The following is a 17,087-nucleotide window of genomic DNA, read 5'->3' on the forward strand; positions in this document are numbered from 1 at the left end:
AATTATGAGGGGCATGGATAGAATAAAGAGACAAAGTCTTTTCCCTGAGGTGGGTGGTAGTGGTGGTGGGGGGGTCCTGAACTAGAGGGCATGGGTTGAGGTTGTGAGAGTTAAGATATAAAAGGGACCTAAGGGGCAACCTTTTCACACAGAGGTTGGTGCATGTAAGGAATGAGCTGTCCGAGGAAGTGATGGAAGCTGGTACAATTACAGTATTTAAAAGGCATCTGGATGGGTATATGAATAGGAAGGATTTAGAGGGATATGGGCCAAGTGCTGGCAAATGGACCTAGATTAGGTTGGGATATCTGGTCGGCATGGATGAGTTGGACTGAAGGGTCTCTTTCCATGTTGTACGTCTCTGTGACTCTGACTGTAACTTGGGGCCTTTTGCAAAGGCTGTACATTCTGAATTCAGACTACCTCCTTCCGATGTTAGCGTATCACAATGACTTGGCCTTCTAAACACAGGGCACAGAAGCTGCTGAGCCACAGAGGAGTACCAGTATGCTTTGCACATTATTCCCTCTCTCATTCACTGTCACCATCTATGGCCTCACTATTGAGGCAGGTGTGGTGGGGGGGGGACAAAATGCCATCATGATAGCAGCAAGAACCACCAAATCCATTTGTCCACCTCTTGGTTAATGGTGTAGAAAGTTAAAGATAACATTTGTTGAAAGGAAGTGGAACAATATTGCCATTAAAATGACTTGAAAGCAGTTTTAAACATGAATGAACCTGGCTCAAAGAAGGTTCTGAGCTTAATTAGGAGAAAGGGGAGGGGTTGATCTGTCCAATATTTTCCTTTGACAGACAATAACTTGTCCATGCCGACCAGAAATCCTAAATAAATCTAGTCCTGTTTGGCCTGTATTCCCATAAACTCTTCTTATTCACGTACCCATCCAGATGCCTTTTAACTAGTGACATTCAACCAGCAGCCACCGCCTCCTCCAATAGCTCATTCCATACACACACCACTGTCTGCATGAAAACGTTGCCCCTCAGGTCCCTTTTAAATCTTTCCCCTCTCACCTTAAACCAATACCCTCTAGTTTTGGACTCCCCCATCCTGAGGAAATGACCTTATAAAGATAAACTCGATTTCTGCTACGGGTTCTGTCGAATTGTTAAAATATTGGGAGGAGGGAGCTGCAGAAGCAAAAGAATGAGAAACCTCTGGTCTCCATAGCTTGAAAATAAAAAAGACTTTGTTGTTCACAACAAAGCTTCAAGATAACCATGGTAATAGTTAATTAACCAGCTGTGGAATCAAAACATTGTGACACTAGAAACCAAGCCAGTCCCCATTCTACAATTACAGTCAGAATTTGTTTTAAACAAAAGCATAACTTGCAAAGATTAAAACATAAGCAAATAATCATCGTGATTATGAAGGCATGATATGTCAAGAAAACATATTATTAGCTGGAAATGAAATTGGAAAAGATACTCAAAACTAATGTTGGACATCCGAGTGAATCCCTCCCCCTCCTTAGGGTGGAGTAGTTTTGGACATAGCCTTCCAATCTGGCTCATTATGATTTGGCCCATTTTCCTGTGTCGGGGCTAGATTAGGTCACACACAGGCTCCTAACCTGGTTGTTGCCGACAACTAGGGAATGCTAAAGAGGAAAGGCACATCATGGTGTAGCAGCACTAACCACCTATCCATAATGAAACACTGTGCTCTTAGTAGTGTCTCACTGCTTACTGTCCATGAATGATACTTCAAAACTACGCTGTAACTTGGGGGCCTTAAAATTTATTTAAATGTATTCTTCTGGCACTTTCTACGTGTTTAATTTCTTGGAGTTCTGTGTTTGCATTTGTCCCTGTATTTGTAGTTGACTCTTAGCATTTATGGGAAAAACTATAATTCTAATCAAGACACAATTATCTGGGGTTTCTAGGGAACTACCTAGAGGACTTAGGATGAGATATTTCCAGATTGAAGTAGTCTGAACTGGGAGACATTTGAAGGAGAAGTGCATATCAAGCTCTGAAATGTTGAGGCGTCTTTTATAGAGTCATAGAATCATAGAGATGTACAGCATGGAAACAGGCCCTTCGGTCCAACCTGTCCATGCTGACCAGATATCCCAACCCAATCTAGTCCCACCTGCCAGCACCTGGCACATATCTTTCCAAACCCTTCCTATTCATATACCCATCCAGACCAAAGTACGGGGATAAATTCAGTCAAATAGAAGTGATGCTTTTTAAGATTTAAAAGAAAAGGGAATTGAGCTGTAGAAGAGATAATATAGCACTGGGAGCTTGATAATAGTTAAGAAAGAGTTATCTGCTATCCAGAAGATGGGATGTAATTTTTGATCAGTTCAAGCACATCAAAGCATTAAAGCAAACAGAAAAATCTCTCTCTCTTGATAGCAGTGTTGTTCTGAATGATATTGGGATTGCAACAATGTTTGGAAGACTTAGTAGGATATTCATTCCATGTGAGTAATTTCTACTATACATTTAAAATTCTTCAAGTCTGTTTTATAATGGAATTTATCTCCACTTCTATTGTTAATAAACTTTTACTTTGTTTCATAATCTCAGAACTTCTGTTTTTAGCAAAGTCTCAGAATTAAGGGGCACCAATTTAAGAGTGTGGTTAGGAGGAACTTTATCTCTCAGAAGGTTGTGTCTTTGGAACTCCTTGCCCAAAGAACTGTGGGGCTGAGTCTTTGTGTATACTTAAGGCAGGTCAGTCAGGGAATCAAGAGCAATGGGAATATGGACAAGAAAATGACGTGAAAAGTGTTGGATCAGCCATGAACCTATTGAATAGCGGAGCAACTCGAGGGGCCAAATGGCCTATTACTGTTCCTATTTGTTATGGTTTATAAGGGGGTTAACTAGTAGAGTTGATAGTAAATAGAATGTATTTGTTTGTAATAAATAAATAGTAATTATTGTTAAGTACAGAAACCTGGTCTGTGTTTTCTGTTAACCTGATTGTACAAAGACAAGTAAATTGGGGACTTAGCGTACTTTGATTAACATCTTTAGCTTTTGTGATGGCTCTGGGAATGACTGGGCTTGATTTGCAGAGAGTTCCCCCAGTGAGGTATTGGACTGGATGGAGAAAAGCTTTGCTGCAGGCTCCCTTGGTGAAAGCGCAGCTTCTGAGTGTCACATTCTCTGGTTTAATGATTCTAAGGTGTGAAATAATCTAATACAATACAATGTCATCGTTTGATGATCCATCAAACTTTAAATTATCTTTGCTGCTGTTTCTTGCCAGTGGGTTCTTTAAACCTTGTCTTCTCTTAAGTAATGTGTAATATTGTGAAATTTACAGACTGTTTTGATCTCTAGGGTGAGGATGGACTGGGAAAAGTTGGACTCAAGGGTGACAAAGGTGAACCTGGATTAACTGGTCCTCCTGGTATACCCACAGTGAACCAAGTTGATCCTGTAGAGCCTGGGCCACCAGGGCCAAGAGGCTCACCAGGACCTCCCGGAAAAGATGGTCAGCCTGTAAGTAATGGATGGCATGGAGTTCAATGTCATTGTTTTTGCTTGCTCCTTTATTTAACTAACCTTGCATGGACCAAGTATCCCCTTAATGTCTGTCAAACCAATGTTGCAGGCAAGTGTCAAATGCTACTTTGGAGCAGAATTCACCACGAGGTGTGTGCCTAAGTATTAGAATGCTGGCCAACTGATCCAGGTTACATTCAACACAAACATGAGGGAGCCTGAATGAAATCCTCAGCAATTTGCTACCATCGCAATGACACTGCGCTGGTGTAATCCCTGCTGAAATTCAAATATTGATCAAAATGCTTCACCATTGTCTCATTTGTGTGCTTTCAAAGCTTAGCAACTTTTCCTAATTGTGTTTTCTCACTACAGGGTGTCCCAGGAAAAGATGGACTGCCTGTAAGTGTTTGATTTATTTCAGTCATTTGTCCAGTGGGCTGGGACAAAATACAAATTGTGCACCATACTAAATGGTAACTGCTTTGATTTTGATGCTCCCTGATAGAGGTTCAAGTGACAGGGGCTCTGATTGTGGAATTTGGTTTTCTTCACGTTGAAATAAAGTTTGTGAATAAACATATTGCCATGGCTAATGGTGAGCTGAGCAGGAATGAAGAACCATACTTAATTCTAATCAACATGCAATAATGAGAACAAGCTGACTTTTGGAGAGATTACAGAGAAAGGGAAGTGAATTAATGTTTGCATTTAGTGAGCAAGGAAGCTTGGAACTTTTACTCCATTTTAGGCACCCTGGTTTAGGAAGCTGGAAAAGCGCAGCAGGTCAGGCAGCATCCTGTTCTCTGGATGCTGCCTGACCTGCTGTGCTTTTCCAGCAACACATTTTCAGCTCTGATCTCCAGCATCTGCAGTCCTCATTTTCTCCACCCTGGTTTAGGAAGCATGGTAATGTCCTTTAACGGCCACAGAAGAGATGCACCACAGTGATACAAAGGACAGGAGGCTTTAGTTATGTGGAGAAATGCGGAAACCTGGCAAGTCTTCATTAGGACAAAGAAAATTGAGAGGAGGCGAGATAGACAGGGCTCTATGTTGTGAGAGTTTCTGATTAAGTGAATGGTAAAAATATTCTCTGCTGGGCATTGAGTCGGTAACTACGAAACACATAAAGGCCATCGGTGCCATCAATACGGCCCCATTCACAAAATTGGAGGATTGCAATTGCAAAACCAGACACGTAATTGCGAACCAGACAATTTGCATTCCACCCCAATTCTGCAACTATGAATCATCCCAGAAGAGGCAAAATTCCAGAGAAGCACAGATCTAATGAGGATATAAATTTTTGAAAAATTCCTCTCCAATATGCCCAAACAATTAAATTCAAATCGAGAGATTGAATTGTACAATTGAATTGTAAATCTTTTGTATCATCATAAAACAACAAGTAGAGAATTCCTTTTAAAATTCCGTTAAAGTCAATGGAACAAAACTGGGTGGCAATCAATGTTCTGCTATATCTGACCTTCTGATAGCACACTATACCCCAGAATACCATGACAGCAAGAGTGACGTAGTGGATTTTAAAAAGGAAATTAATGTTCATTTGTTCAAGAAAAATCTTAAGTGCAGGAATGTAGGAGTCAATGAATGATCCTTTCAGAGAGATGGAATGGTCAAATAAACAATTACATAATAACCTCCAATTTTCTTAATTCTGATTTTACAGAGGAGCTGATCAAAATAGAAATGAAGTTGCCTTGACAACCACAACTTGTTTTCCATTGGAGCACTTAGCTTAAATGTCTGCTTATCCTGACATAGCGCAAGTTCAGATGTTATTGTATTCAGTCTTTCACTTGCTTGGAAGTCTACATTGCTGACTCAACCATCGTGATGTTAACAAATCTTTTGCTGGTGGCAGAACACCTGTCCCTCATCCAGACCCAGAATTTGGTTATGCATGTAACTCCAACTATGCAATTATCTCGAGTTTTGAGACATTAGTTTGCACCCGCATTTTGGAGGATTTTGTATAATGGAATCAACACCAACCAAATTTGTAAAGAATGGCTGCTATGAAAAGTCTTGTTTGTCGAAAACTAAAATATCTTAAAAATCACAGAATTGGTATAAACATTAACACCTTTTTTGGGGGCTAACCATAGATTGAGCAGAGATTAATGTGTGACTTTTGCTGTCTGTGGTTATGCAATAATTTCAGCTCACACTACACCCAATCCTGCCATTGCACACAGTTCATCATTAATTGGAACAAAATTGGTAATTGCCATCAGAATCTCAATGGAGACAGTTGGACAAACTAATCTCCTTGTGAAATGGAGTTTGTGGATGGTACAAGTGTTAGTCAATGAGAGTCATGTTACACCTGACCTGGAATTATCTGATGCTAACCTTGGATGAAGAATGTAGAAACTTCGCCATCACTAGTATCCAAAGGAACATAATTAAAAGCACAGAAAACAGAACATTACAGCGCAGTACAGACCCTTCGGCCCTCGACGTTGCGCCAACCTGTGGAATCAATCTAAAGCCCATCTAACCTACACCATTCAATTCTCGTCCTCCTGCCAATCCAATAACCAATTTAATATCCTTAACATTGGTGTGTCTACTACTGTTGCAGGCAGTGTGTTCCACACCCCCACTAATCTGAGTAAAGAAACTACCTCTGACATCTGTCCTATATCTATCATCCCTCAATTTAAAGCTATCCCCTTGTGCTAGCCATCGCCATCTGAGGAAAAAGGCTCTCACTGTCCAACCTATCTAACCCTCTGATTATCTTATATCTGAATTAATTTGCCTCGCAACCTTCTGCTCTCTAACGAAAACAGCATCAAGTCCCTCAGCCTTTCTTCATAATACCTTCCCTCCATACTAGGCAACATCCTAGTAAATCTCCTCTGAACCCTTTCCAAAGCTTCCACATCCTTTCTATAATGCGGTGACCAGAACTGTACGCAATAATGAAAATGTGGCTGCACCAAAGTTTTGTACAGCTGCAGCATGGTCTCATGGTTCCAAAATTCAATCCCTCTACTAATAAAAGCTAACACACTGTATGCCTTCTTAACAACCCTATCAACCTGGGTGGCAACTTTCAAAGAACTAAGTACCTGGACACTGAGATCTCTCTCTGCTCATCTACACTACCAAGAATCTTATCCATTAGCCCAGTACTCTGCATTCCTATTACTCCTTCCAAAGTGGATCATCCCAGACTTTTCCACATTAAACTCCATTTGCCACCTCTCAGCCTAGCTCTACAGCTTATCTCTGCAACCTACAACATTCTTTATCACTATCCACAACCTCTACTGATCTTAGAACATAGAACATAGAAGAATACAGCGCAGTACAGGCCCTTTGGCCCTCGATGTTGCGCCGATCCAAGCCCACCTAACCTACACTAGCCCACTATCCTCCATATGCCTATCCAATGCCCGCTTAAATGCCCATAAAGAGGGAGAGTCCACCACTGCTACTGGCAGGGCATTCCATGAACTCACAACTCGCTGAGTAAAGAACCTACCCCTAACATCTGTCCTATACCTACCACCCCTTAATTTAAAGCTATGCCCCCTCGTAATAGCTGACTCCATACGTGGAAAAAGGTTCTCACAGAAAACTCTATCTAAACCCCTGATCATCTTGTACACCTCTATCAAGTCACCCCTAAACCTTCTTTTCTCCAATGAAAACAACCCCGAGTGCCTCAGCCTTTCCTCATACGATCTTCCTACCATACCAGGCAACATCCTGGTAAACCTCCTCTGCACCCGTTCCAGTGCCTCCACATCCTTCCTATAGTATGGCGACCAAAACTGCACACAATACTCCAGGTGCAGCCGCACCAGAGTCTTAGTGTCATCCGCAAATTTACTAACCCATCCTTCAATGCCCTCATCCAGCTCATTTATATAAATGATGAAGAACAGTCGAACCAAAACAGATCCTTGCAGTACCCCAGTAGTAACTGAATTCCAAGATGAATATTTCCCATCAACCACCACCCTGTGTCTTCTTTCACGTAGCCAATTTCTGATGCAAACCGCTAAATCACCCTCAATCCCATGCCTCCGTGTTTTGTGCAATAGCCTACTGTGGGGAGCCTTATGAAACACCTTACTGAAATTCATATACACCACATCAAAGGCTTTACTCTCATCCACATGTTCGGTCACCTTCTCAAAGAACTCCATAAGATTTGTGAGGCACAACCTACCCGTCACAAAACCATGTTGACTATCCCTAAGCAACTTATTCCTCTCTAGATGATTATAAATCCTATCTCTTATAACCCTTTGCAACACTTTACCCACAAACGAAGTAAGGCTCACAGGTCTATAATTTCCAGGATTGTCTCTACTCCCCTTCTTGAACAAGGGAACAACATTTGCAATCCTACTATTTTCTGGCACTATTCTTGTAGTCAATGATGACATAAAGATCAAAGCCAAAGGTTCAGCAGTCTCCTCCCTCGCTTCCCAAAGAATCCTAGGATAAATCCCATCTGGCCCAGGGGACTTATCTATTTTTATACTTTCTAGAATTGCTAACACCTCCTCCTTATTCATCTCCATCCCATGTTGTCTAGTAGCCTGTGTCTCAGTATTCGAGGAGAAAGTGAGGTCTGCAGATGTGTCTCAGTATTCTCCTCGGCAACATTGTTTTTTTTCTAGTGTGAATACTGACGAAAATTATTCATTTAGCGCTTCCCCGATGTCCTCTGACTCCATGCACAACTTCCCACTACTTTGCTCGATTGGACCAAATGTTATTCTAGTCATCCTTTTATTCCTGATATGGCTATAGAAAGCCTTAGGTTTTTCCTTGATCCTATCCGCCAATGATTTCTCGTGTCCCCTCCTCCTCCTCTTAGTGCTCTCTTGAGGTCTTTCCTGGCTAATCTGTAATTCTCAAGCATCCTAACTGAACCATCATATCTCATCCTAACATAAACCTTCTTCCTCCTCTTGAAGAGAGATTCAACTTCCTTAGTAAACCACGGCTCCCGCACTTGACAACTTTCTCCCTGCCTGACAGGTACTTAATTATCAAGGACCCTCAGTAGGTGTTCTTTGAATAAGCTCCACATTTCAATTGTGCCCATCCCCTGCAGTTTCCTTCCCCATCTTATGTATGCTAAATCTTGCCTAATCGCATTGTAATCGCCTTTCCCCCCCGCTTGCCCTGCAGTATATACCTACCCCTTTCCATCACTAAAGTAAACATAACTGAATTGTGGTCACTATCACCGAAGTGTTCACCTACCTCTAAATCTAACACTTGGCCAAGTTCATTATCCAATACCAAATCTAATGTGGCCTTGGTATGTACAGTAGAAAATGCAATCCAGTCTTCCTGGCCAGTCTAAAATTTTACTCCTCATTCTCACACTCCCTCAACACTTTACCAACTCTCTCTTAACTTCTTAATTTTAACTCTTAGTGCAATTCATGATTCACATCCACCAGCTTCTGTGTAAAGTTAGTACATCTAAACTGTCTTTTCACGTTCCCCTCTCCCAAATCCCTTAGTTTAAGGATTTGTCGCAACATAGTATTGCTCCCTGGAGCTTTGCTCTTCACCCTCCCCACCTCCAACATACTGAAAGCTGCCTTCCCCAGCAGTAATCCCTCAGGGTAAGGAATTTCACCCTCGACAATTGATTGACCTGCAGCTGATTAGCCAAACACAGGCAGAAGTCAGTGGTGGCTGCTGCTGGGACGACAAGCAAATCTACAAGAGAAGATCCATGGAATACAAGACTTGGAGTTCATACTGCACTTCTGTGTTTAGAAGGATTAGGGGAATGGAAGGAGGAGTGTCAAAGATGGATGTTGGGGCATCAAGTTGCGAGACTAAGAGTCAGAGAGGGAAGTACCTCTTTGGGTACACTGCACACCCTGAAGGAGATGCTTCCCCTTCTGTCCCACCTTCTCACCTCAGATGGTGAAGAGGCAGGCTGGCTTTCGTGGTTCTGCCTACCCCAACCTCACGCATTAATGTACCAGGGACAGAAACAGTTCCTAAACTATTCCTTAATACTGTGGGGGACAACCTGGGGGTGGGCGGTAGCTGGTGGGTTAGTCATCCAACCCATTTTGTATACTGCTTGTTAATACCCGGTTTTGTGGGGCCACAGAACTCTTCCAATTCTCAGCGTTCAATTCATCACTTTTTATGCAGGTTGAAACCAAACTCTCCTGCTCTCCCTTGACAGCCAATATGCACCCCCCTATGAGAAACCATGGCCTCAAACTTGCAGATAGCATAAAATTCCCTGCTTTACCCCCAGTTTGGGATTGAGCAGGCTACAGTGACTGTCTTTGGGATTTGCTGAACTGAGATACCAAAATAATTGATATCCTTACTACTTACAATAGTTGTGAAGTGTTGCATTTATTAATCCTTGCAATGAACACTTTGAATGTTGATTAAATCGATGATTGATAGCATATCTTATTAGGTTCCTTGTCAGTGACTTTATTCATCGAAAGTAAGTAAATATTTATGTCTATTAAAAAATATTTTTACTTTCACATTCAGGGTAAACAGGGATCTCAAGGATTTAAAGGAACAAAAGGTGAACAAGGTCCCAAAGGAGAGAAGGTATGTCCAGTAGTTAACATTGTTGAAGGAGGGTGAGAATATGACCAAAGATCTAGAGGATAAACATGAAGAGTAAATAATTTATATAAAGAATTGTTATGAGGAAAATCACCAGTTTCGGAGTCAGAGTCGGGGTTCAATAACAGAGTTTATTGTACAAGGAAATACCGGAGCTCCGGGGAGAGAAAAACACCAACAGCTCAGTGGTCAGCTGCAAGTTTTAGAGTCGTACAGTCATAGAGATGTACAGCACGGAAACAGACCCTTTGGTTCAACCCGTCCATGTCGACCAGATATCTCAACCCAATCTAGTCCCACCTGCCAGCACCCGGCCCATATCCCTCCAAACCCTTCCTATTCATATACCCATCCAAATGCCTCTTAAATGTTGCAATTGTACCAGCCTCCACCACTTCCTAGGCAGCTCATTCCATATACTTACCACCCTCTGCGTGAAAAAGTTGCCCCTTAGGTCTCTTTTATATCTTGCTCCTCTCACCCTAAACCTATGCCCTCCAGTTCTGGATTCCCCCACCCCAGGGAACAGACTTTGCCTATTTACCCTATCCGTGCCCCTCATAATTTTGTAAACCTGTATGAGATCACCCCTCAGCCTCTGACGCTCAAGGGAAAACAGCCCCAGACTGTTCAGCCTCTCCCTATAGCTCAAATCCTCCAACCCTGGCAACATCCTTGTAAATCTTTTCTGAACCCTTTCAAGTTTCACAACATCTTTCCGATAGGAAGGAGACCAGAATTGCACGTAATATTCCAACAGTGACCCAACCAATGTCCTGTACAGCCGCAATGTGACCTCCCAAATCCTGTACTCAATACTCTGACTGATAAAGGAAAGCATACCAAATGCCTTCTTCACTATCCTATCTACCTGCCTGAATTAAACTCCATCTGCCACTTCTCAGCCCATTGGCCCATCTGGTCAAGATCCTGTTGTAATCTGAGGTAACCCTCTTCGCTGTCCACTACACCTCCAATTTTGGTGTCATCTGCAAACTTACTAACTGTACCTCTCATGTTCCCATCCAAATCATTTACGTAAATGACAAAAAGTAGAGGACCCAGCACCAATCCTTGTGGCACTCCACTGGTCACAGGCCTCCAGTCTGAAAACAACCCTCCACCATCACCCTCTGTCTTCTACCTTTGAGCCAGTTCTGTATCCATATGGCTAGTTCTTCCTCTATTCCGTGAGATCCAACTTTGCTAATCAATCTCCCATGGGGAACCTTGTCGAATGCCTTACTGAAGTCCATCTAGATCACATCTACTGCTCTGCCCTCATCAATTCTCTTTGTTACTTCTTCAAAAAACTCTATCAAGTTTGTGAGACATGATTTCCCATGCACAAAACCATGTTGACTATCCCTAATCAGTCCTTGCCTTTCCAAATACATGTGCATCCTGTCCCTCAGGATTCCTTCCAACAACTTGCCCACCACCGACGTCAGGCTCACCAGTCTATAGTTCCCTGGCTTGTCCTTACCACCCTTCTTAAACAGTGGCAACATGTTAGCCAACCTCCATTCTTCCGACACCTCAACTGTGATTATCGATGATACAAATATCTCAGCAAGAGGCCCAACAATCACTTCTTCTCTAGCTTCCCACAGAATTCTCGGGTACACCTGATCAGGTCCTGAGGATTTATCTACTTTTATGCGTTTCAACACATCCAGCACTTCCTCCCCTGTAATATGGACATTTTGCAAGATGTCACCATTTATTTCCCTACAGTCTACATCTTCCATATCCTTTTCCACAGTAAATACTGATGCAAAATACTCATTTAGTATCTCCCCCTTTTTTTCCACGCAAAGGCTGCCTTGCTGATCTTTGAGGAGCCCTGTTCTCTCCCTAGTTACCCTTTTGTCCTTAAAGGATTTGTAAAAACTCTTTGGATTCTCCTTAATTCTATTTGCCAAAGCTATCTCGTGTCCCCTTTTTACCCTCCTGATTTCCCTCTTAAGTATATACTCCTACTTCCCTTATACTCTTTTAAGGATTCACTTGATCTATCCTGTCTATACCTTACATATTCTTCCTTCTTTTTCTTAACCGAACACTCAATTTCTTTAGTCATCCAGCATTCCCTATACCTACCAGCTTTTCCTTTCACCCTAACAGGAATATACTTTCTCTGGATTCTCCTTATCTCATTTCTGAAGGCTTCCTATTTTCCAGCCATCCCTTTACCTGCGAACACCTGCACCCAATCAGCTTTCAAAAGTTCTTGCCTAATACCGTCAAAATTGGCCTTTCTCCAATTTAGAACTTCAATTTTTAGATCCGGTCTATCCTTTTCCATCATTATTTTAAATCTAATAGAATTATGGTCGCTGGCCCCAAAGTGCTCCCCCACTGACACCCCAGTCACCTGCCCTGCCTTATTTCCCAAGGATAAGTCAAGTTTTGCACCTTCTCTAGTAGTTACATCCACATACTGAATCAGAAAATTGGCTTGTACACACTTAACAAATTCCTCTCCATCTAAACCCTTAACACCACGGCAGTCCCAGTCTATGTTTGGAAAGTTAAAATCCCCTACCATAACCACCCTATTTTTCTTACAGATAGCTGAGATCTCCTTACAAGCTTGTTTCTCAAGTTCCCTCTGACTATTACGGTTCTCTCCCCCCGGAGCACAGATCAAGATACTTTTATACATCTTGTGATACAGTTGATCAGTGATGAGATTATTGTGTTTGTAACATGATTTGTTTATGGCACTCATTGCAGAATTGTTGATAGTTTCGATGCAGACATTGTCAGTTTCAATGTCTGTGCGGACGTCCATTGCTGTAGTAATGGGTGCTAATCACTCTTCCTGAGAATGACGATTACTGCAGCCCTGGCTATTAGCAATCTGTATTGAGTCTCAATCAAACTGTTAGCATTTCTATCAAAGGTGTTGGCTGGACCCAGACACTTTGGTGGACGGTATATGCTACTCCAGTGTATTCTGTCCCCCACCTGCCTTAAACTAATCAACTAGGTTGTGAGTGCGTAGTGCTGGCATTCTAGTGGCCCCAGGTAATGTCTGTGTTTGCTCTGCTGTCTCCCTCCATATCTTGGTCCAGCGGACATCTTATGTGTCAAGTGGCCAACTGATGACTCAGCAGCCATCTTGTGTGTCCGTGTGCCTAGTGTCAGCCTGCCCCGTGCCATCTCCCACTTCAGAATAAATAATTTATCTGAAGGTTAAACTGGAAATAGTGAAGTCTTCACTTCACCCTTTCTCAGTCTTATCCACTTTGTTAACAATAACAGAAAGGTGGATTACTATCTGACTGGCAGTAGATTGGGAAAGGGAGAAGCACAGTGAAACTTGTGCATCCTTGTACACCTATCGGTGAAAATAAGCACACACATAACCGCAGGCAGTGATGAAGAAATTTGGTATGTCGACCTTCATAGTGAGAGGATTTAAGTCCAGGAACAGGAATGTCTTTTTGCTGTTTTCCTTGGAGCGTCGGAAGCTGAGGGGTCGGAAGCTCTTGTGTTTTAAAAACCTTATATAAAGGTTTTTAAAACACAAGAGGCATGGATAGGGTAAATAGACAAAATCTTTTCACTGGGTTGAGGGAGTCCAGAACTAGAAGGCATTGGTTTAGGGTGAGATGGGAAATATTTAAAAGGGAACAAGGGGCAACTTTTTCACGCGGTGGTATGTGTATGGAATGAGCTGCCAGAGGAAGTGGTGGAGGCTAGTACAATTACAACATTTAAAAAGCATCTGGATGGATATATGAATAGGAAGGGTTTAGAGGGATATAAGCCAAATGGGACTAGATTTATTTAGGATGTCTGGTTGGCATGAACAAGTTGGACTGAAGGGTCTGTTTCTATGCTGTACACATGTCTGACTCTATAATTAGACAAGGCCTTAATGAGATCACACCTGGAGGACTGTGTGCAGTTTTGTTCTACTTTATTGAAGGAAGGATGTTCTGTCGATGTAGGGAGTGCAACAAAGGTTTATCAGACTGATTCCTGGGATGGCAGAACTGATGCATGAGGAGAGACTGGATTGGTTAAGACTATATTCATTGTACTTTAGAAGAATGAGGGAGATGTCATAGAAACTTATTACGTTTTTTTCAGGACCATGCAGGGAAAATGCAGAAAGGATGTTACTGATGATTAGGGAGTACTGAATTAGGGCTCACAGTCTTAAGGATATGGGCGTAAGACATTTAGGCCTGCAATGAGGAGAAATTTATTTACCCAGAGTTGGTGAGCTTGTGGAATTCTCTGCAGAGGCCAAATCATTGAAAGTTTTCAAGAAGGAATTAGTTGTAGTTCTTGGGGCTAAAGGGAACAATGGTTCTGGGGAGAAAGTAGAATAATCAGCCACATGCATTCTGAATGACAGCGCAGGCTTAAAGCACCAAATGGCCTACTCCTGTTTCTATGTTTCTATTTTTCAATGTTTACAGGTTTTTGTGAAAACTGCATATTGTAGGAGGAAGGAGTGGCTGATGGAGATAAACATTACCACAGTCTTGAAGCCCTTGGATAAGCATATGAACTGTTATAAAATTTAATTCTTGGATATGGACATTGATAGTAAGGCCAGCATTTATTATCCATCCCTACTTAACAGTGAGAGGCCATTTTTTTTAAACCGCTGTTAGCAGTTTGGTATTAGTAAGTGGTTTGACAGACCACTTCAGTCGTCAGATGAGAGTTAATAATTGACGTGGGACTGAATAATTGAAACAATTTTCCATCCCTGAATGATGGCATGGCTTAATAACTACTTATTAATAGCTAGATGTTGTTCATCAATAATATCATGATAATATCAGATCACGTGGAACTGAGACCTAATGGAAGAAGGCACATTGTAGTTCTGCTTAACCTTGCTCTGTTTATAATTTTATCGTTAATATGTGTTGCTGGTTTACTGTGTTCAATCGTCGTGTATTCCACATTCCCTACAGCTACTTGAAAATTTCAACTCACTTTGACTTTGCAGATAAAATTTTCGAGAAAACTTGTTGTTCAGTATATAAATATTGCAAGTGGCCTTACTGAAGTTTGACATCAGTGTTTTGGATTATTAAATGAGGAACATTACCACTGCATAACAATGAAAATGCAGACTGAAATATGGCATATTTTAAACTTACAAAGAACAAAAAGGGGGGACAGAAATCAGAGGAATCATGACTGAAATTGCTTTGATCAAATTAAATCATGTAGTGAGTCAAGCCTCTTCCCTGATCTCCTGCTGCTGAGTATAGATCAACTGGTCAAATGTATGCATTCATGCTGAAAAAAGCAAATGCTGTGGGGAACTGGGGTGCCTGTTCTGAACAATGATTCACATTTTCTGCTCACCAGCAAGGATATAACAGTGATAAAATTATTGTAATGATAGTAGACAGCTATTGTAATATTAATCTAATAGAAGATTATTTGAAGAATAATTTGACGTATTTATCTCAACAATTTACTTGTGTGCTCTCTCTTATCTATTTTTCTCCTTTATCTACAGCCTTTAGCCATTTATTTAACTTTCCAGTTTTTTTTTAACATATATCGCAGTTATTTTTCTGGATTTAGGTTAAATTCTATTAAGTCTGGCACAATGCTTCACTAAAAGGGAGCACAGATCAAAAGTTTCAGGCTTTAATATTGCATTTCTATTGCTGCTCAGTGACCTATGGCTCAGGTTAATTTCCCTTTTCAAGTCAAACAGCTCCCAGTGATCATTTTAGCTCTGATTATCTGGGATACTGGTCCTTGAGACCAGTTCTAGTCAGAGCTGAAAATGTGTTGCTGGAAAAGCGCAGCAGGTCAGGCAGCATCCAAGGATGCTGTCTGACCTGCTGCACTTTTCTAGCAACACATTTTCAGCTCTGATCTCCAGCATCTGCAGTCCTCACTTTCTCCACCAGTTCTACTCAACCAAGTAAGTCCCAGAGACCAAATTTACTGACGTAGAATTAGACGATCTGAGTTTATAATTGTTTATAATTTACTTCTCTAATCAAATGGTTTCTCATACATTTGAACACTAGTCATCACACAGTTATTACAATGTGCATAATAATACCTAAAAGTACACTTAAAATGCAATACTAGCAGACCTAATTGTGGTTTAATTAAGGATTCAAGTGTGTTACAACTCATGGATTCAATTTCCTCGGCACTTATAAATCCACCTATTTATAAAAGTAAAATATTAGAGGCGCTGAAAATACTCAACAGGTCAGGCAACATCGGTGGTTAAAGAAAATGGTTAACATTTCAGGTCAGCAACATTTTATCTGAAAGTTCTAGTGAAAAGTCACCACTTAGACGTATTGGGCAGATTTTTGTGAGCTCAGTGGCAGCATCTTCCAGAGTATGCAGAGTGAAGAATGTCCAGGAATTGATGGGATCCTGCTCTCCTTTGGCTTTCTCCAGGAAACGTTACAAGTTCCATGGGCCATAAACACCATTTGATGTGGTGTAAAAGCAACAGAGATACTTGCGAAGGCAGTTATGAGCTCTGTAAAGCAGAGAATCATTTCCTAATATCATCTGGGATACATATTGTGTCTTCCACAAACTAAGTGAAGGTGACTGCACGGTGAGACCTCTTCATAAAATGAATGTGATCTAATCTAGCCTTCAGCTGATAATCAGTGATTATGTTGGATGTAGCACCTTTTAGGAGAAAGTGAGGTCTGCAGATGCTGGAGATCAGAGATGGAAATGTGTTGCTGGAAAAGCGCAGCAGGTCAGGCAGCATCTAGGGAACAGGAGAATCGACGTTTCGGGCATTAGCCCTTCTCAGGAATGAGGAAAGTTGGTCCAGCAGGCTAAGATAAAAGATAGGGAGGAGGGACTTGGGGGAGGGGCGTCGGAAATGTGGTAGGTGGAAAGAGGTCAAGGTGAGGGTGATAGGTCACACTGGGGTGGGGGCGGAGAGGTCGGGAAGAAGATTGCAGGTTAGGAAGGCGGTGCTGAATTCG

General features: G+C 41.7%; 1 protein-coding gene across 3 annotated transcripts in view; it reads left to right on the plus strand.

Annotated features, from left to right (window-relative positions):
• Nucleotides 1-17,087, plus strand: part of LOC122549324 (collagen alpha-1(XV) chain-like) — a 255,798-nt gene that overhangs the window by 130,578 nt on the left and 108,133 nt on the right. For all 3 annotated transcript variants that reach the window (XM_043688956.1, XM_043688954.1, XM_043688955.1), the window contains 3 exons: nt 3,334-3,495; nt 3,874-3,900; nt 10,039-10,101. In XM_043688956.1, the coding sequence (XP_043544891.1) occupies nt 3,334-3,495; nt 3,874-3,900; nt 10,039-10,101 (252 nt within the window). The remainder of the gene's footprint in view (nt 1-3,333; nt 3,496-3,873; nt 3,901-10,038; nt 10,102-17,087) is intronic.

This window comes from Chiloscyllium plagiosum, chromosome 4, assembly GCF_004010195.1.
Source record: "Chiloscyllium plagiosum isolate BGI_BamShark_2017 chromosome 4, ASM401019v2, whole genome shotgun sequence".
Lineage (NCBI taxonomy): Eukaryota > Metazoa > Chordata > Chondrichthyes > Orectolobiformes > Hemiscylliidae > Chiloscyllium > Chiloscyllium plagiosum.